This window comes from Pogonomyrmex barbatus, unplaced genomic scaffold (assembly GCF_055798465.1).
Source record: "Pogonomyrmex barbatus isolate J1 unplaced genomic scaffold, ASM5579846v1 scaffold21, whole genome shotgun sequence".
NCBI lineage: Eukaryota > Metazoa > Arthropoda > Insecta > Hymenoptera > Formicidae > Pogonomyrmex > Pogonomyrmex barbatus.
The window spans coordinates 339492-363054 of NW_028297118.1; the positions used below are offsets into that span (position 1 = coordinate 339492).

Below are 23563 nucleotides of genomic sequence, written 5' to 3' on the forward strand. Positions count from 1 at the left end.
CCGAACAAATGGCACACGTCTGACGGGCCCGTGAATATCATGGGCATGAATATCATTCGGGTGGAGTGCAATATCACCGCGGGTGCGTACAGTAACAACGAACCGGTTCACACGATACACGAGTTTTCCCCGAACGTTCCTCCGGGATATAAACTGTCGAACTCCGACATCGATCATTTACTTTCTGATCATCGCACGAAACGTTACCGATATCACGCTTCGAGTCGTGGATCAGGACGGGCGACCGATCGACTTTCGCGGAGAAGAGATAACGGCGCGACTTCACGTGCGATGACGAAGGCATTAGAGAGATGCGCGAGAGCGAAAGATGCTCGTTCTGAACGAGTGGTACGCAAGAGGAGAAGGAGACGCAAACGCTACATCCGCGATTCTACCGCAAAACGACGCGACGAGGAAGGTACGCGAGGAAAGAGCGAACGAGTTGAACACCGCGAACGTCGCGTTTTTAAGATCTTTAGGTTTCGTCGTGAAGAATCGACATGGCCAGCGATATTTTAAGTATCGGAGGTACTCCGATCTTTGACGATCGTATCGTGAGAATAGAAACCCACACTTACAATCCGTACGCTAACACCACGTTCGGATACAACGACGAGATACGAATACCTATACAACAACAGGATCTGTACACGTTGCCATGCGAAAGTTTTCTGTACATCGAAGAAAAGTTCGCGACGAGAGAGAACGCGAAGGAAGGCACGGCAAAGGAAGGTACGGCGAAGGAAGTTATGAGAGCGAAGCTAGTCAACAACTGCGTCGCGTTTATGTTCGACGAGATTCGATACGAGCTCAATGGCATGGAGATCGATAAGAACAGAAACGTCGGGATAACGACGATGAAAAACTATGCATTAAGCTATGAGAGAGATAGAGCTTTACAGAATACCGAATGGGAAATACCGCCTATAGCGTTGGACGATTTCAACGTATTGCGTATCTCTCAACGTACTCCTCGGTTTCTGCGAGGATTATAAACGCATAGTGATAAACGCGCGACACGAACTCATTCTGATACGCGCTCGCAACGATAACAATTGCGTCGTGGCGCATTCAGATCAGAGACCGAAGATCATGTTGTTGAGAATACAGTGGCGAATGCCACACGTGATACTGAATGACGTTAACAAACTGTCGCTTCTGCGAACGCTGGACAGCGGACGATATCTGAGCTTTCGTTCGTGAGATCTGTACGAATTTCCACTGTTGCAAAGTATGACCAAGCATTCATGGGCGATAAAAGCGGCGATAATTGGAGAAACCGCGATACGTGATCTTTGCGCTATAGACCGGATGGAAAAACATACCGTCGGAAGATGTTTCTAAATTCGACGATTGCAAACTGACTAATGTAAAACTCTATTTGAATTCCGAGTTCTATCTCTACGACGATATGAATCTAGATTTCGAGCGTAACAAGTTCGCAGTGCTGTATGATATGTATCTGAAATTTCGAAAAGCGTATTACGGGTGCGAGACCTGCGAACCGTTCATGACTGTCACTAGATTTCTGCAATACGGTCCGCTCGTGGTCATCGATTGCTCCCGCCAGAACGAATCGATCAAGAGCGCCATCATCGATGTTCGCGTAAAATTCGAATGCAAAGAGAACGTTCCGGCTAACACAACGGCTTATTGTCTCATCATTCACGATAGAGTTATAGAATATAATCCGTTGACGAACGTCAGCGTACGTAAACTCACGTAAAAAAACAGGAAAGCGTGGTTTTCTCTATGATTCCCGATAGCGATAACGAACGTATAAAGAAGAGCGAAGCGCAAAGATATCGAATTCTCGCGACGATGTCGAACATACCGATCTTCGTCGATCTGCAAGATTTTACCGTTCGGGAGAAATTTATGGTTAAAGAAGTGGCGATATTAAAAAATGGAAAAGAGCTGACTCATCGAATGTTTCGAGAAGCGATTCCCTGGAATCTTCTTACAAAGACAGAAAAATCTAAAGCGTACTGGATAACCTCCAATTATCACGGCCTGCAGTGGAGCGACGGCGACGTCGCATACAGATTCTCGAAGCACGTGATTCAAAGCGGCGTTTGCGATCAATCGCGAGACGCGCCTGAACGAGTGTACGTCAAAAGCTTGGAGAAAAAGAAGGTTAGAGGAGATTCTCGGCTGCGACGTGGACCACGACATAATCGTCGAGACTATCGACGCGGATTTCGAGGATATAGGGCGCCTAAGCACCCTGGACGATGTTCGAGTATTCCACTGCAAGCGTCACGCGAAGCATTGCGCTATGGAGAACGTGTGCAAACTGTACGACTGGTGGTCGAAACGAGAGGAATGTATCACCGAACTGTAATATCGCGTTAACGATTTATATCATATATCAGGTTGTTTTCAATTATTGTGTCATATATTAGATTGTTTTACACTATTATATATCAGATTTATTGCTTATATATTATAATCAGATTCATTGCTTATACTATAATCGGATTCTTTTATCACTCACTACACTTATATGCTTGGGGAAATACAAATAACAAAAAAAAACATTTTTTTTACAATATATATCTTACTTTATTTCATCTCAATCTTACATCCCAAAGTACAGAACAACGAGTTCGCAATCGATAATGTTACAATCGAAGGCATCGCTATCGCGTATGACTCTCGAGATATTCTCCGTATCTTTAGTGATGAACGTGATATCCTTGAAACGCGCCAATTTCGCATCGATTTTTCCTAATATCTTGGTTAACGAGATAATAAGTCGGCTGACGCAATGCTCGAGCTCGAACATGTTATTCACTGTTTCCTTCGACATGGCCAAGTGAACCGCGGATGTTTCCAGGCATAATATCGTCAAATTGTTGATTTTTCCGAAACGCACGGTCATATTTCCAATATGTGACGAGGTTGGAAAGGATTCTTCGTACTCTGCAGATACTTCGAGAGTATGTGTCATTGCTCAACAAACTGCCTCCACGTATCGGACAACATCAAGACCTCCTTGCCACAACTATTTCCCAGGATAATATTCATGCGAGAAGAATGTTCAAGAGTGACACATACATTGAGAAACTTGTATCCCGTCTTAGTCAAGGAATATTTTCGTTCTAAGAATTCTAACTGGATTATTCGTACAATCGGCGTTGTTATGACTCGACGCGATCGGCCTGTTATTGTTGAACGTCTTCTTCCTCCTTCTCGCGTCGTCGCTCTCGTCGACTCGACGCGTCTCGAAATCCTGAGTGTTTGATATTGTACATCTTTACAATCGGAGAGATCGCGCGATACTGTTCGTAAACGTTTCGTATCCTTCGCACTATACACTATACGAAAACTTGCCTCTTCCTCCTTCCTCTCTTCTTCTAAATCCTCGTTCGAAAATTTCCTCATCTGAGCGAGTCTTTTCAAAAGAGCACGCAATTGTTCTAGCAGTCCGTCCCTTGGACACACGATACCAAAAATCTCCGAATCAAATTTACCGGCCATAGTTACACTCCTGGTAAATTCGTTGTACTTGAAGAACTATCATTTAACGAGACAGTACAGATTACTGTCGATGTATCGAACGGCGGACGTTACAGCGGATGGACTCCCCGGAAATATCGCGTGCAACGAGTTATGTCTGACGGCTATCATCGAGCAGTCGTCGATCTTGGCCACGATCTAGTCGTTGTAAATGTTTGTCCCGCGTTAGTATTAACTACAGCGTTCATTTTTGCGTTAGGAGGAAGATTCATATCCTTCAGTTTCCTCGGCCAACCGATACTAGCTCGAAATTCGGAAATTCTACCATGTAAACCGTATCGTCTACGAACAATACGAGTTGGCCTGAGGGTCGTCGATACGCGCCCGCCAAACATGCAAAATTATTAGGAAGGAAACGCAGATAGTCCGTCAGTAACAACGACCTGTCGTAAGATTTTCCGTTTAAATCGACCGATCATAAGTGACGCCGATACACTACGTACATTCCATTTTCTAACACACCAACACCGCATCGACGCGTCGCAACGCGCACAGATCCGCGGAATCCCCCATGTCGCGCGTCGCGATCGTGGTCGTCGTTACGGTCGTCGTCGCTGGTCTCTTATTTCTTCTTCGCTCTTATTTCTTAAACCATATAAATTCTGAATGGCGAGAAAATCCGCCTCGCTCAATCGCACGGGAAAGGTCTTAGAAGGGACGAAGGCGTACATTATCGCATTTTTCTGAGGACTGTAATGTAATCCTAACGCCGATCTCGTGCGTCAACGTATGTAGCAGATGAATCGTATCGTCAGGATTAGCGGTCAGCTCGATGTGCACCTCCGACACTTCGGACGATGGTAAAAAAGCTGAGCTAGTACGTTTCCTGGTCCGTCCAGCAACGACGGACATATTCGGTTACCTTGATGTGTGATGAGGATCTACGAACGTGTGAAAACCCTTCCGAAACGATAGCACGATATCGGGATTCATCGAATCGCACTCGAACGTCAGTGACGAATTCGCCGCCCACATCTCGAACGCGATCTCGGTGACTCGTAAAACGCTCTCGACAGGTGAAAGTTCCAAGCGAGATGCGTCTTCGCTTAATTCTTCGGAGACTTGTCATTCGATATATCTTTGACGCCGCATCGCGGTTTACGCATCTGTTCCAACGTAGCTTCGTTAAGAACGCCATCACCAAGTATACGGTAATACTCCTGAAAAAGCGCAATCGCGTGTCTCAAAGCCAACGTCGCGTTATCGGATATCGTTTGCACGTTATCGCCGTTCAAGTATCCGTAGGTTTGTAAAAACCGAATCACCTCCTCGTCGCTATCGGCGGCAGAATCGCGAATCGCCGCGATAACGGCTATCGCGCACGCGATCACGACGATCCCGCGCGCGGGCGTCATCGCGCGAGAACGGGAATCAAATCGACACTGTGCGTCGCGACCGAAATACGCGCGAACCGCTCGATCGATGTTACCATCGGTCGCGAGAGCGCGGAGACCAACGCGATGAATCGATCTGAGTCGCGATTCGGAAATTTCAACCGCTTAATTTCTATTCTCTATTGTGCGATAGTGAGATTATTCTCGTCGAACGAGCCCAAATATAAGATCTCTCGTAGCGCGATTACACGCTAACAAATGACAATCTCGCTAAAGATCTCATACGCAATACCATTAAAAAGTACATAATAGAGAACAAAAAGTAAAAGCATAACGATAGAATAGAAACAAGTAAAGAACGATGAAATAAACTGTTACGTCCGTGGTTCTTGAGGAAAGATAATACCTCTCGTCAGGAGGAGGAGAACTCGGGTGGACGCACGGAACCTTTTCTGTTCTCACGGAACGTCGTGAAGTCGATCCGCGAGTCGAACGCGCGTTAAGGGGGCAGGAATCGGGTCAGCGTCGGTAACGTTATTACCCTTACCCGCGCCCGCTCTATTGGTGGTCCATTTTTTGGTCAGAGAACCGAATCTCTTTTACCAGGGATGGACCTCGTGCGATCCTCAGGGAGCCGTGAATGGCTCGGTCAAGTTTTAGGGTAAAGAAATTGAGACGGAATTCAGGTTAACTAATTTAATAATAATAATAAAAAATGAATTACAATATTATTCGGAAATTTCTCTGTGTACATTAAAGGGTTGAGATACCGGTTACAAAAAGGAAAAAAACAAATTTTATACATAAATTTTGAAAAATAATAAATAACAACAAACAAAAGAAAATCTGGATTTTATATACCCAATTGTTCCAATTGGGGTAAAAAATTGATAATTGCGAGCATGTCGATGGGATCGGGTTGCAGGTGTGGCGGGGGATCAGGGTGAGCGCTGCGGAAAGCCTAGGACGAGGTAGAGAAGAGGATCACGGGAAATATACATGGGGATGGTATCAGTGATTTGGTGTTTTGAGATCTGATCCCAAAACTGGCTGTCGGGTTTGAACCTTCTTTTAATGAAGAAGGTGTCAAGAGGTGGATGGGTGGGAGAGCGGGGAAATTGGCGGACGAGTTTGAAGAACTTCTCCACGTCGAAGTTCTCTGGAGTACATTGTCTTTCAAAATCTGCCGCGGAGCGGAGGGCAATGGCGTACTGTTGCAAGGTAATGTTAGCTAGTCTCGGTTCTACTTCTATCAATTGCTCCGCGAGTTCTTCGGCGTGGCAGGTTTCGCGACGAATCCGCTTATTAGGCTTCTCCCGACGATGTCGCAATGCCCATTTCGTTCGTTTATTCGGGATGGCGTTCGTTTGGTTCACTATGTAAAAGAGAGTCAGATGAAAGAGAAATTGAGGAATCGTGATAAAGTAGCTTCACCGAATCAATCGGCGGCTTGTCAGGTTGGAATGTTGTGAAATCGGGGGAGGCAGCTTCAGCGAGTTAATCGGCGGCTTGCCAAATCAGAGTGTGAAGAAATTGGGGAAGGCAGTTTCATCGAGTTAATCGGCGGCTTGCCAATTTGGAATGTTGGAGTGTTTTAATGAGACAAATATGTAGAGGTCGCGAACCAAACTGCTAGTCTATAGCGAGAAAAAGTGATAAAGATGGACTTACTTTTATTGTAGCGGCCGCGTGATGGTCGAGAAGTGTAATGGCTAGGCTGGATCGTGAATCGAATCATACGAAAAATGTAAGAATCGCGCACAGATTCTAACTGATAAAAAAGATTTATCGACAATTTCGGATGGTCCCGTCCGTGAAGGCGTGGAGCGATGAGAAACGGGAAGAGAGCGATCCGCTCCAAGTCGCGGTTTTTAAAGGGTTCCGAAGGGGTGGGAATATCTGAGGACGTGATGGATTTCCGCGTTGGCTTGTCGAATGATTTAGGAAAATTGTGAGTATAGAGGAAGGAGGGGAGCGGTGTTCTGTGAATTGTGGTTGTTTTTATATTTCCAGATTTCCTAGCGAATGATGGAATTAGTTAGTAAAAATTTTCCCGCCATTCCATACCCTCAATCATTCATTGGTATGGCCGCCAACGGCCGCTAATCGTTTCTTCTTGATTGGCGTTTCCCTTAGTTTCCCTTCCAATTTGGGGAGTGTCACCCTCGAATGATCCGACGCGTTTCTTATCCATTAGGGATTTGCTTTTGTTAATATTAATTTTTTTATTGGTAGGTCATAAACTTGTCGGTGTCGACAAAGCTGTTTATCCCAAGAGTTTTTTTTTAATAGTGAGACATATCTCGAGAGGAATTTTTGTTTATTTATTTAGAGTTTCCTTAGATCATTCGAAGCGCTTCGTTTACAGATTAGCAGCCGTTGTTCTCTTTTTTTTTTTTTTCGAAAGAGAAGAATTCGTGAAATCCCCCGGACGTAACACCCCCGGACTTAAACAAATGTTGGGAGTGCACAACATTTGCAACAATAAGATAATAATTCTTCTCTTTTGGTTCCCCCTTTTTTTGTGAAGAAGAAGGAAGGAACAGGCGACCACCAAAACCCCTTCCTTATTCCCTCGTTCTTCCTCGTCTTCGCTTACATTATCTAACGTTACATTATATTCTCAATACTGTTTAAAATTAAATTGTGCGCATCATTCACTCTCCTCTCCTCCCCCCTTTTTTTTTAAAGAAAAATATCTTAAATGTTTCATGCCTAACATTTGAAAGGACTTATTTCTCCTTGTTGTAGAGGGTGAAGAATGCGCAAAATCTTGATGTATGCTGGGATTCGATAAGAAGAGTATTATTACTAGTATTATTATTATTATTATTATTATTATTGTTGTTGTTGTTGTTGTTGTTGTTGTTGTTGTTGTTGTTGTTGTTGTTGTTGTTGTTATTATTATTATTATTATTACGATTAAAAATAAATTCGAAAGAATTATAAAAATTTTGAAAGGATTTATGATAATTTTGGCTTAACTCTATCGTATTCATTATATAGCGTTCAAGAGGAAGGAAATGATTTTATATAACGAACGGCAAATTCTTGTCTCTCTTCTTTTTTTTCATGTTATATTACATGAGTACCACCAGTCGCGTCTCGCTTGATTTGGAATTATATTTCCATGTTCTGCATCCCAGGATGGTTTTTCTATCCTCTCCTCCCCCTTTTTCGGGATCTTAATACAAATGGTCAAGCCGTGGCCATTAGGCGTTTTTAGCGCTCTTTACCTGCCTCAGTCATTGCGTATCGTCTGATTATATGATATGTTTGTTATATTAGATAAGGTGACATTCGCATGACAATTTATTCGACTAGGCAATGAGATGTATAAGATTATTATCCTATCACTAACTTGTTAATATTATTATGCTGTAGTTCAGAGTATTGGTGATTGCAGATGAGGAGGGAAAAATAAAAATAATAAGCGCTTCCGCTCTCCAGTAGGCACTCAAGCAACATCGATATGAATAGAGAATTAATCGACTTACATTTCCTCCCTCTTTATGCCACAAAAAAAAAGAAAAAAAAATTAATATAATAAGTTTAATAATAAAAAAAGTGGATGATATATATATATATATATATATATATATATATATACATATGTGTGTACAAGGAATTTAAGTAATTGTTATCAAAATTATTATGATTAAATTATTATTAAATTATAATGTTTGCGATTGTTCAACTTAAACATTATCTTATTGATTAAATAAGTATACGAGATAAAAAAAAGATATAACTAACAGAAATAAGGATAGTATAATAAAAAAAAACAAAGGTATAATTGAGTATATAGACTTATTTTTTAGATTGCTGGGAAGGTATCCACGATTCGGGCCTCTTTCTCGACTCGTGCCTCTCCTAGAGATACCAGTGCGTCACGAAGGTTCGTAACCTCCCAGTCGTCCTCGTGCGGCAAGACTAATTTGACCATTTGCGGCCCCGTTTTCCAATGGACGTGTAACGTCAGGAGAGCCAACGTAAAAATTTCTTTTCCTTCCCCTTTTCCCACCTGCGCAGAAGCGCCACTATTCAAGCCAAAGTTGGCAACAACCGGCTCTCCTGCCGTTGACATATCGCGCGTTGCGCCTTACCGCCAGTGAATATACACTGTAATAAATATAAGTAATAAAATTAAATAATAATAATAAATAAATCACGCTAACAATGAACCTAAATAATTGTAAAATTATTAATACTACAATAAGGCTCGCGTTGCTGTTGCGCATCATCTCCAGTCAGCCGCGCGCTGATTGGCCGACCAACGACCATTATAGATATGTGCGTCTGGTCTAGCTTTATAGGCTATGACCGTCGCGAGCGCCACGTGCTTTGGCGTACCCACGCCATCCGCCATCTTGCGCCACGTGCTTTGGCGTACCCACGTCATCCGCCATCTTGCGCCGCGTGCTTTGGCGTGCCCACGCCATCCGCCATCTTGCGCCACGTGCGTTGGCGTACCCACGCTACCGCCACGTTGCGCAACAGCGCCGCCGCAGGCACGCGTTACAACGCGCGGCCATGCTCGTCCACTCTTGTACGCGCCGTCGAGTAGTACACATCGTGCGAGTGTCAATCCAAATCCAATCCCAATTCCAATTCTAATTTTAAGTCAATTCTATTTCGTCTCAATCTAGTTAAGTTAATTAAGTGATCATTTGTATTCTAAATTTTGTATTGCTCTAAATTTAACCAAGTGTTACGCGAGTGTAATTCGATTCATGAATATTTGAATATAGTAAGTACAGTGTATTCACCACGTGTCATTCATTGCATCATCCTTCCTATCGCCGCGAGAAATCGGAAGTGTTCGCGAGGCTAAAGAGGCAACGGGCATTAACAACTCAAACCTTATTTTACCGAATAATTAGCAGTTAAAGCGAGAATTCCAATCGTTTCCGGGGGCAAGGTGTTGTGCGTTATCCGCACTTACCACGAAGGAAACATTGGACTTCGAGCACGCGGTAATTCTAATCTTTTAATTAAATACAATATACGCCTGGAGCCTCTGCCGAATGCCTAAAGCACGGAGGAATCGCGCGGGTCGTAACAACGCACTTCGGCGGCTTGAATACGACCTCCACGTGGCCGCGATTTACGATCATAACGCGATCATCGGCGAGGAAGTGAGTTACGACGGCGAGTACGAACTTCTCGTGCACGACCGCCTCTGGAGCGCCTTACCGGCCCCGTCCACCCCCGTAGCAGCTTACCAGGGAAGCAGTTTCGGACCACGCATCTCCCTCGAGGAGTATCTGCGCAGAGCGGACACCGAAAGGTAGGTGAAAATCATATATCAAGTTTTATTCCCGGTTGCTTTCGCGTTCCCATCTTGCATACGTTTCAGTAAAATATAGAGTATAAAGGAATTAGACGTGAATGAATATAAGAGTACTCGCGTTCAAGATTCTTTCGGGTTGTGTCACTCGTTTTGTTCGCGTCGACCGACCGTCGCATAGTTGCATCGCCCGACCGGAAGGGTTTTACGACCGACCCTTTTTTGCCGCCCTTGCCACTTTCTCCTAAGGCATGTAGGGTTTTGAGCCGGTTTATCGCTACGCACGGAAATATTCCAGTTTCGTAATATCATTTTAATATTGAATATTCGCCGCGTAATATTAATTCCCGTTATTTGACGTAATGTGCCCGCCTTGCTTTCTCGAGCCACGAGATTCGCGCACTCACCCGGCCGCCGTATACAGATACCGTAGGAGCACGGTGCGTTGCCTTACCACGTTCGGATATCGACGCGTGGACGACGCTATCGCCGAGTTACTCCCTAATAGTGCCGAATATCTTTGCTTTCGATGTAAGGAGAAAATACCAGAGGGAACTCTTACGTATCGTCTTGAATTGGCCCACGCGTTCCAGTTCGGGTATACTTCCGCCCGGGATCATTGCGATTGCTGCCGCGCTAGTCTTGTAATAGTCCGCGATATTGAGCTCTGCCCTGACTGCACCGAAGTTTTTACTGTGTCTCTAGAAGTGCTCAGGGAATTAGGCAACGCTATAGAGAACATCTGCGGGCGATACTACCTCGACGAGACCAATCCCGCTCCCGACGGCATCCTATCGCGCCGGCTAACCAACTTCTCTGTTGCACTGATCCGCTTACAGTCTAATAATCGCCCAACGTCTGGTTAAACGCAACGTTAGCCGTGTAATTCACTGAAATTTCCTGAGAACTTAATAATTCGCCGCTGACATTATCGGAGAGGTTCCCGCGGATTTGAGCAGTATAATCAGGGTTTCGTACTCCTTAATTCCTTAATTCCTTAATTCTTCCGAACCGCTGTTGGCGATTTGCCGCTCGATCGCTGGCAGCGTCGCCGAGAGGCGAGCGTATTCCCGCCTTGGTCCAGTGCCACGTGGCGATTTGCTTTGGCAATCTCGCCACCGCCTGCGACGTAACATATTTCTGGTGACAGCGGTGGGATACGTTAATCGGAGGAATCGAAAAATTTCGACACATCCTACCGACCCGCGTCATATTCGCGCTGTAGCTGTTTCTTATGCTTCGTACACCGGTAAAGGGCGAGAAAGAAACGGACATGACCACGCGCGCTCAAAAGGGAAAGCTCGCGAGCGACGACGCAGAGATGATCTCCGTAGACAGGCCGGGTGCCCCTAAAACTAAGTATACCGACAGCGAATTCGATGTCATGCAAGCCAACATGGCCAAGCGCGCCGCACAATTACAAGCCGACGCCGACGCATTACAACGGGAAAGAGAAGAAATTCGGGCGGAGAGCGCAGCGCTTCGAAGAGACCGCGCTGAAGCGGAACAGAGTCGAACCGCCGTGCGCGAGATGAATAATATGCTTGCTGCAATGCGCGCTGAATTGAATAACATTCGCCACGAAATCGAGACACGACGCGACCTACCACCGCGAAGCCCTAGCCTTCCCGCTGGGCAACGGTTCACGGAAACGCCCGCCCCTTTTGGCGAGCTGAATGAGTCGGGCACGGAACTCCCTCCCGCGCCGAAGATAACTTATCGCGAGGCGACCGAGTTCGTTCCAATTTTTGATGGTTATAACATCCCTTTGTCGAAATTCCTCGGAGCGTGCAGGCAAGCGCGCGACATCCTGCCGCCTCATTTCGAGAGACCCCTCACGCGTTTACTGGTAGCGAAATTGCGCGGCCACGCTCACTCAGCCGTCGCCGACGAACCGTGCGACACAGTGACACAACTGTCAGATTTATTAAATAGTGCCTTCGGCTCGATAAAAAGTGTTGCGCAATACCGCGGGGAATTGACCGCTGTGCACCTCAAATCGGGAGAGCATATGCTAGATTACATCGACCGCGTCAAGGAACTCCGAGCCTCCATAAGGGACGGAGAACGTCGGGCCCACGGTACGATAGATTCCGCGACGAACCGGGAGATAGACGAACTCACCGCTTCATGTTTCTGTGAGGGTCTGCCCACCCCACTACGTTTACAACTCAAACCGGAACATTTTTACCAGCCGTTCGAGGCATTTGCCGCCGCGAAGATTATAGCCAAGCGTGATGAGATAGAACGGCAGCGTTACGGAATGCCGCCCCATCAAGGGCTGAGCCCAAACAAACAAACCCTCAGCGCAAACCGTCGTTTCCCCGAAACAGGTGCGGGGCCTAGCCTGCGCTACAAGCAGCCCGCACCGCCGGAACGACGACGCTCGCCGCCGCGACTCGACGCATACAGAGATCGCGATCGGAACTATGCACCGCGCTACCCCTCCGAGTGGGTTGAGCGCCGCGACGAAGTAAGACGAACTGCGCCGCTTTACGAGAAACGCGAATCGCCTAGATCGGGGGGAGGCGACAGAGGGCCGCGCGATTACGGATCGCAGCTTAACGATAAATGGTGCAGATATTGCAAAAATCGCGGCCATGAAATCGAGGAATGTCGGAAACGACAATATAATAACAGTCGCCTCAACGAACCGGGAAACGGTCGGGATCCGCCCCGTGGGTCGGACGCAGCGCGCGCGGATCCTCCAAGGAGTACGCGTCCGGTGAACGTCGTGGAGACGACCGAAGAAGCGTCAGGATCGCAATCTTAAATCCGCAAGAGTATTCACACGCCCCCACTATAACATTGTCCGCGCGTGGCTTAATCAAGGAAACTAATTTCATGGTCGACACAGGAGCGGCACCGAATCTAATAAAAGAGCGCTGCTTACATCCCGAGACTCCGGTATTCAAGCGCGATACAATATACCTGACTGGAATCACCGAAGGCAGGCTGGAAACTCTCGGGTCGGCTCGTATAGAATTTATGGGCCACAAGATAACCCTACACGTGGTACCTGACCATTTCCCCATCGTCCAGGAAGGAATCCTAGGATCAGAATTCCTGCGCGATAACGCCAAAATCGATTTCGGGCGAAAACAGATAGAGTGGCAAGGAATACGCCTGCCTTTTGCCCGACGGGAAACTATCGTAATACCAGGTCGCTGCCGCGCCACGTTTTGTATGAACGTCGCGAACCCAGAAATAGCAGTCGGTTATATCCCGCGACTTAGAGTCTGCGATGGGGTATACCTCGGCGAAGCGGTCGTGACTAATCGCAACGGAAGGGCATATTCGCAAATAATCAACTCGACCGAATCCGATAAAGAAATCGCCATTCCTACTATCCAACTCAAGGAGATCGAATCAATCTCACGGGACCTCCCTAGGGAAGAGTCCTCTCTTAATTGCGGGGTTATAGGAAGTAGAATCCAGGAAGTAGAATCGAATTCAGAAAGAATCTCAGCGATTCGAACGCTCCTTCGTTTAGAGCACCTCAGTCAGGTGGAGACAGAGCATGTCGGTAGGCTCATCGAAAAAAACCCAGATCTTTTCCAGCTCCCTTCCGATCACCTCGGGTACACAGACGCTACTGCTCACGCGATTACGACGACGGATAACCAACCCGTCAATACAAAGCAGTATCGATTCCCGCCTATACACAAAGAGGAAATTACTAAGCAAGTAAACGAGCTACTAAAAAACGACGTAATCTGTCCCTCCAATTCCCCGTACAATTCCCCTCTGTGGATTGTTCCTAAGAAACCGGATTCGAAAGGTAATAAACGATGGCGCATGGTCATAGATTACAGAGCGCTCAACGAGAAAACAATAGGCGACGCGTACCCCCTCCCCAACATAACCGAAATCCTAGATCAACTGGGAAGCGCGAAATATTTTAGCATTTTCGATCTAGCGTCGGGTTTCCATCAAATACCGATGCATAAGTCGGACGCGCCGAAAACGGCTTTCTCCACGCCTCTCGGGCACTATGAATTTAAACGCATGCCGTTCGGGTTAAAAAACGCCCCGGCGACCTTTCAGCGACTTATGGATCAGGTGTTGAGCGGCCTCCAAGGAACCGAGGTATTCGTGTACCTCGACGATATTGTGGTATATGCTAGCTCACTGCGAGAGCATGAAATAAAATTTAATAAGCTGGCCGAAAGATTGAGAGGCGCGAAGCTCCGCCTCCAGCCTGACAAATGCGAATTTCTGCGGAAAGAGGTCACATATCTGGGCCACGTAATCGGAGAAGACGGGGTGAAGCCTGACCCGAAAAAAATTCACGCCGTTGAAAATTTTCCGCGCCCCCATGCCGCGAAAAACATTAAACAATTTCTCGGACTCGCGGGTTACTATCGGAGATTCATACCGAACTTCTCGAAAACAGCTAAACCTCTGACGGACTTATTAAAAAAGGAGGTACCGTTCGGATGGGGCGATCCACAGGAAAACGCGTTCGCGCAGCTTAAACACGCCCTATGCACGGAACCCCTTCTCCAATATCCCGACTTTTCTCAACAATTCGTCGTAACTACAGACGCCTCCAAGTTCGCGATCGGCGGAATCCTCAGTCAGGGACCGCTTGGCAAGGATCTCCCTATCGCATACGCGTCCCGATTACTAAACCCGCCGGAACAGAACTACTCCACGATCGAAAAGGAATTGCTCGCTATAGTTTATTGCGTAAATTACTTTAGACCATATTTATACGGAAGAAGATTCCAGCTCGTCACCGACCACAAACCCTTGACATGGTTGCATTCGGTTAAGGACCCCACGTCACGATTAGTCAGATGGCGATTAAAATTAGCCGAATACGAATACGAAGTTATGTATCGAGCCGGCAAAACCAATGTAAACGCAGACGCGCTGTCACGAAACCCCGCTTTTCCCGTCCTTCCCCTCGAGAGCACATCGAATATCGCGAGACGGAACGATAGCGAGCCCGAGGAAGATTCGTCAACCGACGACGATACCGAAATCCGCCCCCACGTCGTCACTTCCGACGAGGACCTCGACAGTGACACCAGCGAAGAATCTCTATTTAACGCGAATAACGCTCCGTTTCAATTCCATCACGCGAAAGTGAAGGAAATCGTAGATAACTTTACGAGTAGAAGCGACAACCTGGTGGTATTCGTGAGCGTCCAAGGTGAACCTTGCGATTTAGGGGCTCGGATGCTCAGCCAACAGGGACTACTGCCTAAATTGCGGGACGTCATGCTGAACAGGGCAAACGTCACGCAAAGCGGCAAACGGCGAATTATTGCATTGCCGATTGAAGTAAATGTCTCCGCGATAACCACGCTAGAAAGTATTAGAGAGGCCGTGGTGTCACTACTCGACGTCACGAACGAACTCGACATACGGTCCATATCTGTCTGCAAGGGGGATGCGAGTGGAGTACCGTGGAGGAAAATAGAAAAGGTTATTCGCGACGCATTTTGGAACCAAGATATAGAAATATCGATATGCGGTAATAAAATCACTGTTCCACCCCCCGAAGATAGAATCCGCTTGATCGAGGAATATCACGCGTCCGCAATAGGAGGCCATAAAGGCATAAACAAAACATGCGCGCGCCTCAAATCGCGGTACAATTGGCCTAGACTGAAGGAAGAAGTAACGCGGTTCATAAATAATTGCGAAGGCTGCCAGTTAAAAAAATTGGTTAGAGTAAAGACCCGACAGCCCATGATTCCAACGGATACACCCGACAAAGCGTTTGATAAGATATCTATGGATATCATGGGGCCGCTCCCCACCACTCGCAAGGACCACTCGTACATATTTACTATACAAGATCTCTTGACGAAGTATTCACTAGCTATCCCCCTCAAGGGGATCTCGGCTATCGACGTGGCCGACGCTTTCGTAAACGAATTCATTTGCGTGCATGGTGCCCCGCGAGCGGTACTAACGGACCAAGGGTCTCATTTTCTAAATTCTTTAATGCGCAACATAGCTCGCAAATTCAGAATTAAACAGTGTAAGACCACTGCGTACCACCCTCAGTCCAATGGCTCCGTGGAGCGCTCGCACCATGTACTTTGGGAGTACTTGAAACAATTTGTCAATGACCACCACGATTGGGACGAATATCTAAAATTAGCTAGTTTTTCTTACAACACGAGCGTACATGAGGGAACGAAGTTCACCCCTCACGAATTGGTCTACGGGAGCGTCGCGCGTACTCCCGAAAGCGATCCCTTCCCCGAGGACGAGCGCGACGAAAGCTACGCTGGCTACTTACTCGAACTAAATGCGAAAATAAGCGAATCCCAGAGAGCCGCGCGTCGTAACCTGAATGCTGCGAAGGTTAGATCAAAGCGATACTATGATAAAAGGGTTAAGGCATGCAACTTTGAAGCGGGAGACCAGGTGTACATGCTTAAAGAACCTGTGAGAAATAAACTAAGTCCACAATACACCGGTCCCTACAAAATAGCGGACGTGCTAAGTAATAATAATGTTAAATTAGAGATAAGGCCAGGTAAATTGCGTACTATCCATATGGACAAACTGAAGAAGGCGGGGAATCGGAGCCCCACCACACGCCGTGCCCCACCACAACCAGAGCCGGGGGCGAGCGAGCAACCAAGCGGCAGTCGACACACGTCACCCCTTGAAGAAACATGGAGCCACAACGAATCTTAACGCTTTTACTGTTCCCGACGCTCAGCTTTGGCTTGACGGGCTATGACTGCGGAGGCAGCGGACTCAATATCACAACCTTGTCGCTGCTGGACGTCGGCGCCTGTAATGTCGAGGATATGGAGCCAGCGAGCACGGAGACGTACGTACAACTCATGCAGAGTTCCGATTTCGAGAGCTTGCCAATAATTCAATGCCGAATTGAAATCGACCGGACCATATACTACTGCGGCATGCACTCACACATATCAATTGTATCCGACGGTCGAAAGGTGTACATCAAAGAGATCGGCTGGCAAACCTGCCAGAAAATCCACGAGACTGGAACTCTCGCGCTGGGAACCGCCTTCGTGGATAGATTGATTGTAAACGCCACGAATCATAGGAGCGTCACTATGGCTGGACAAACGCACGCTGACGGCCGTTGTTCCGGAACGCAGTACACGGACGGATTCGGAGCATGGGAGAGCGTGGTAGTACAAGCATCCTTAAAGGTGGTATTGAGGACGTTTGAAGCACCATTCAAACGGTCAGCGAACTCATTAAATCTGCCATCTGGAACGCGCTGCCCCGTGCAACTGGGGAGCTGCGCCGATTTCGACGGTACGGAAACCTTCTGGAAAACACCGTCCGACGACAGCTGCCACTTCAACCAGTACGATATACTTTACGAGGGTATGGCCATAAAACTGTCGCCGAAGCCCAAACAAACTGCCCCAGTGGTATATACAGTGACCACCGGAGATACAACGTTCGCCTTGACAAAAACGACGGAATTCAACCTATGTGGCTATCGACTTTTCCAGACCGAGCACCCAAAGCTTGTTATATTGGAAACACAGCGAGGACGCACGTTCAAATCTAAGTCACAGATCTCAGTTAACAACTTAGATATATTCTCCTATGTGAATTCGAAATTCGTTTACGTGGAGAAACACGTGAAAACGCAACTTACCAGGCTTTACCACGATATTATGGAGCAGAAATGTGCATTAGAGCGTCAGATCCTCCAGAATGCGCTCTCATTGGCAACTATAGCCCCAGACGAAATGGCCTTCCGGATAATGAAAGCCCCTGGATACACGGCGGTCACAGCCGGAGAAGTCATCCATATTGTCCAATGCGTCCCAGTAGAATGCAAGCTGCGACATACCGAAGAGTGTTACAACGAGTTGCCAGTTACCTACCGCAATTCGTCACACTTTTTATTGCCACGCACCAGAATTCTGACCAGGACAGGAACACACAAAGACTGCAACGAGTTGCTTCCTGGCATGTACAAACTACACGGCAGTTGGTACCGAGTAGGCCTGAAGCCGATCGAGTCGCTTCCTCCGCCGACGATCCAGCCGCTTTCTACCCCCACGTGGAAATACGTCAGTCCGGACGCACTCGCCACCAGTGGAATCTACTCCGCGGACGATCTGAACCGACTGCGAGACCACATAATGTTCCCAGTCGAAAAGCCGTCTATGCTGAATACAATAGCGCGAGGGGCCTTAGGACAGGACGTCCCGAGCGGGAGTATTTCCTTGATGAATCTTCTCGACGAAAAGTCTTTAGATCGGATCGCTGAAAGCACAGGGAAGCGATTATGGCAAGGATTTGTTACGTTTGGCTCGGCCAGCGCAGGAGTCTTGGCGTTATTCGTGATAGCCAGACTGATCAAGTTGGTGATCGATACAATCATCCACGGATACGCGTTGCACAGAATATACGGATGGAGCCTTCATATATTGGGAGCAGTATGGTCGTCGGTCACTAACCTTTTGCTGCATATGGGTAACCCAGCAACAAAAACCGACTCGCCTAGCAGGGAACGCCTCATGCCAATAGCTCAGAGCTCGACAGAAGACACACCGACGGCGCCCGAAATCGCCCCTAGTGCCGAAAAGGAAAAGTTTAGTGAGCATGTGCGGTCATACAGTGAACTCCAAAAATACTTACGCGAGGACGTAGTATAGAGACAAATAAGTGCGATAACTAATTACAAGCGTTAGAATATAAGACGAATAAACATAAGTAAAATAATTGTAGCTCAAACCTTCTGCAACTCAACCTCTAGTAGAGCAGGGGAAATGCACGGCACCTGGCCCTGCATTTCTTCTTAGGGGGGGAGGTGTAACGTCAGGAGAGCCAACGTAAAAATTTCTTTTCCTTCTCCTTTTCCCACCTGCGCAGAAGCGCCACTATTCAAGCCAAAGTTGGCAACAACCGGCTCTCCTGCCGTTGACATATCGCGCGTTGCGCCTTACCGCCAGTGAATATACACTGTAATAAATATAAGTAATAAAATTAAATAATAATAATAAATAAATCACGCTAACAATGAACCTAAATAATTGTAAAATTATTAATACTACAATAAGGCTCGCGTTGCTGTTGCGCATCATCTCCAGTCAGCCGCGCGCTGATTGGCCGACCAACGACCATTATAGATATGTGCGTCTGGTCTAGCTTTATAGGCTATGACCGTCGCGAGCGCCACGTGCTTTGGCGTACCCACGCCATCCGCCATCTTGCGCCACGTGCTTTGGCGTACCCACGTCATCCGCCATCTTGCGCCGCGTGCTTTGGCGTGCCCACGCCATCCGCCATCTTGCGCCACGTGCGTTGGCGTACCCACGCTACCGCCACGTTGCGCAACAGCGCCGCCGCAGGCACGCGTTACAACGCGCGGCCATGCTCGTCCACTCTTGTACGCGCCGTCGAGTAGTACACATCGTGCGAGTGTCAATCCAAATCCAATCCCAATTCCAATTCTAATTTTAAGTCAATTCTATTTCGTCTCAATCTAGTTAAGTTAATTAAGTGATCATTTGTATTCTAAATTTTGTATTGCTCTAAATTTAACCAAGTGTTACGCGAGTGTAATTCGATTCATGAATATTTGAATATAGTAAGTACAGTGTATTCACCACGTGTCATTCATTGCATCATCCTTCCTATCGCCGCGAGAAATCGGAAGTGTTCGCGAGGCTAAAGAGGCAACGGGCATTAACAACTCAAACCTTATTTTACCGAATAATTAGCAGTTAAAGCGAGAATTCCAATCGTTTCCGGGGGCAAGGTGTTGTGCGTTATCCGCACTTACCACGAAGGAAACATTGGACTTCGAGCACGCGGTAATTCTAATCTTTTAATTAAATACAATATACGCCTGGAGCCTCTGCCGAATGCCTAAAGCACGGAGGAATCGCGCGGGTCGTAACAACGCACTTCGGCGGCTTGAATACGACCTCCACGTGGCCGCGATTTACGATCATAACGCGATCATCGGCGAGGAAGTGAGTTACGACGGCGAGTACGAACTTCTCGTGCACGACCGCCTCTGGAGCGCCTTACCGGCCCCGTCCACCCCCGTAGCAGCTTACCAGGGAAGCAGTTTCGGACCACGCATCTCCCTCGAGGAGTATCTGCGCAGAGCGGACACCGAAAGGTAGGTGAAAATCATACATCAAGTTTTATTCCCGGTTGCTTTCGCGTTCCCATCTTGCATACGTTTCAGTAAAATATAGAGTATAAAGGAATTAGACGTGAATGAATATAAGAGTACTCGCGTTCAAGATTCTTTCGGGTTGTGTCACTCGTTTTGTTCGCGTCGACCGACCGTCGCATAGTTGCATCGCCCGACCGGAAGGGTTTTACGACCGACCCTTTTTTGCCGCCCTTGCCACTTTCTCCTAAGGCATGTAGGGTTTTGAGCCGGTTTATCGCTACGCACGGAAATATTCCAGTTTCGTAATATCATTTTAATATTGAATATTCGCCGCGTAATATTAATTCCCGTTATTTGACGTAATGTGCCCGCCTTGCTTTCTCGAGCCACGAGATTCGCGCACTCACCCGGCCGCCGTATACAGATACCGTAGGAGCACGGTGCGTTGCCTTACCACGTTCGGATATCGACGCGTGGACGACGCTATCGCCGAGTTACTCCCTAATAGTGCCGAATATCTTTGCTTTCGATGTAAGGAGAAAATACCAGAGGGAACTCTTACGTATCGTCTTGAATTGGCCCACGCGTTCCAGTTCGGGTATACTTCCGCCCGGGATCATTGCGATTGCTGCCGCGCTAGTCTTGTAATAGTCCGCGATATTGAGCTCTGCCCTGACTGCACCGAAGTTTTTACTGTGTCTCTAGAAGTGCTCAGGGAATTAGGCAACGCTATAGAGAACATCTGCGGGCGATACTACCTCGACGAGACCAATCCCGCTCCCGACGGCATCCTATCGCGCCGGCTAACCAACTTCTCTGTTGCACTGATCCGCTTACAGTCTAATAATCGCCCAACGTCTGGTTAAACGCAACGTTAGCCGTGTAATTCACTGAAATTTCCTGAGAACTTAATAATTCGCCGCTGACATTATCGGAGAGGTTCCCGCGGATTTGAGCAGTATAATCAGGGTTTCGTACTCCTTAATTCCTTAATTCCTTAATTCTTCCGAACCGCTGTTGGCGATTTGCCGCTCGATCGCTGGCAGCGTCGCCGAGAGGCGAGCGTATTCCCGCCTTGGTCCAGTGCCACGTGGCGATTTGCTTTGGCAATCTCGCCACCGCCTGCGACGTAACATATTTCTGGTGACAGCGGTGGGATACGTTAATCGGAGGAATCGAAAAATTTCGACACATCCTACCGACCCGCGTCATATTCGCGCTGTAGCTGTTTCTTATGCTTCGTACACCGGTAAAGGGCGAGAAAGAAACGGACATGACCACGCGCGCTCAAAAGGGAAAGCTCGCGAGCGACGACGCAGAGATGATCTCCGTAGACAGGCCGGGTGCCCCTAAAACTAAGTATACCGACAGCGAATTCGATGTCATGCAAGCCAACATGGCCAAGCGCGCCGCACAATTACAAGCCGACGCCGACGCATTACAACGGGAAAGAGAAGAAATTCGGGCGGAGAGCGCAGCGCTTCGAAGAGACCGCGCTGAAGCGGAACAGAGTCGAACCGCCGTGCGCGAGATGAATAATATGCTTGCTGCAATGCGCGCTGAATTGAATAACATTCGCCACGAAATCGAGACACGACGCGACCTACCACCGCGAAGCCCTAGCCTTCCCGCTGGGCAACGGTTCACGGAAACGCCCGCCCCTTTTGGCGAGCTGAATGAGTCGGGCACGGAACTCCCTCCCGCGCCGAAGATAACTTATCGCGAGGCGACCGAGTTCGTTCCAATTTTTGATGGTTATAACATCCCTTTGTCGAAATTCCTCGGAGCGTGCAGGCAAGCGCGCGACATCCTGCCGCCTCATTTCGAGAGACCCCTCACGCGTTTACTGGTAGCGAAATTGCGCGGCCACGCTCACTCAGCCGTCGCCGACGAACCGTGCGACACAGTGACACAACTGTCAGATTTATTAAATAGTGCCTTCGGCTCGATAAAAAGTGTTGCGCAATACCGCGGGGAATTGACCGCTGTGCACCTCAAATCGGGAGAGCATATGCTAGATTACATCGACCGCGTCAAGGAACTCCGAGCCTCCATAAGGGACGGAGAACGTCGGGCCCACGGTACGATAGATTCCGCGACGAACCGGGAGATAGACGAACTCACCGCTTCATGTTTCTGTGAGGGTCTGCCCACCCCACTACGTTTACAACTCAAACCGGAACATTTTTACCAGCCGTTCGAGGCATTTGCCGCCGCGAAGATTATAGCCAAGCGTGATGAGATAGAACGGCAGCGTTACGGAATGCCGCCCCATCAAGGGCTGAGCCCAAACAAACAAACCCTCAGCGCAAACCGTCGTTTCCCCGAAACAGGTGCGGGGCCTAGCCTGCGCTACAAGCAGCCCGCACCGCCGGAACGACGACGCTCGCCGCCGCGACTCGACGCATACAGAGATCGCGATCGGAACTATGCACCGCGCTACCCCTCCGAGTGGGTTGAGCGCCGCGACGAAGTAAGACGAACTGCGCCGCTTTACGAGAAACGCGAATCGCCTAGATCGGGGGGAGGCGACAGAGGGCCGCGCGATTACGGATCGCAGCTTAACGATAAATGGTGCAGATATTGCAAAAATCGCGGCCATGAAATCGAGGAATGTCGGAAACGACAATATAATAACAGTCGCCTCAACGAACCGGGAAACGGTCGGGATCCGCCCCGTGGGTCGGACGCAGCGCGCGCGGATCCTCCAAGGAGTACGCGTCCGGTGAACGTCGTGGAGACGACCGAAGAAGCGTCAGGATCGCAATCTTAAATCCGCAAGAGTATTCACACGCCCCCACTATAACATTGTCCGCGCGTGGCTTAATCAAGGAAACTAATTTCATGGTCGACACAGGAGCGGCACCGAATCTAATAAAAGAGCGCTGCTTACATCCCGAGACTCCGGTATTCAAGCGCGATACAATATACCTGACTGGAATCACCGAAGGCAGGCTGGAAACTCTCGGGTCGGCTCGTATAGAATTTATGGGCCACAAGATAACCCTACACGTGGTACCTGACCATTTCCCCATCGTCCAGGAAGGAATCCTAGGATCAGAATTCCTGCGCGATAACGCCAAAATCGATTTCGGGCGAAAACAGATAGAGTGGCAAGGAATACGCCTGCCTTTTGCCCGACGGGAAACTATCGTAATACCAGGTCGCTGCCGCGCCACGTTTTGTATGAACGTCGCGAACCCAGAAATAGCAGTCGGTTATATCCCGCGACTTAGAGTCTGCGATGGGGTATACCTCGGCGAAGCGGTCGTGACTAATCGCAACGGAAGGGCATATTCGCAAATAATCAACTCG

The 23563-nt window shown here is 48.0% G+C and overlaps 1 protein-coding gene across 1 annotated transcript; it reads left to right on the plus strand.

Annotated features, from left to right (window-relative positions):
- The first annotated feature begins 16647 nt into the window (after positions 1-16647).
- LOC148936454 (uncharacterized) lies at positions 16648-18964 on the plus strand. Its single transcript, XM_089077986.1, has one exon. The coding sequence runs from the start codon at positions 16791-16793 to the stop codon at positions 18771-18773; it is 1983 nt and encodes a 660-aa protein (XP_088934112.1). The 5' UTR covers positions 16648-16790; the 3' UTR covers positions 18774-18964.
- The last annotated feature ends 4599 nt before the right edge of the window (positions 18965-23563 follow it).

Excerpts from the sequence above, each read along its gene's own strand:
- LOC148936454 (XM_089077986.1), top strand. The coding sequence starts at position 16,791 with ATGGAGCCACAACGAATCTTAACGCTTTTACTGTTCCCGACGCTCAGC.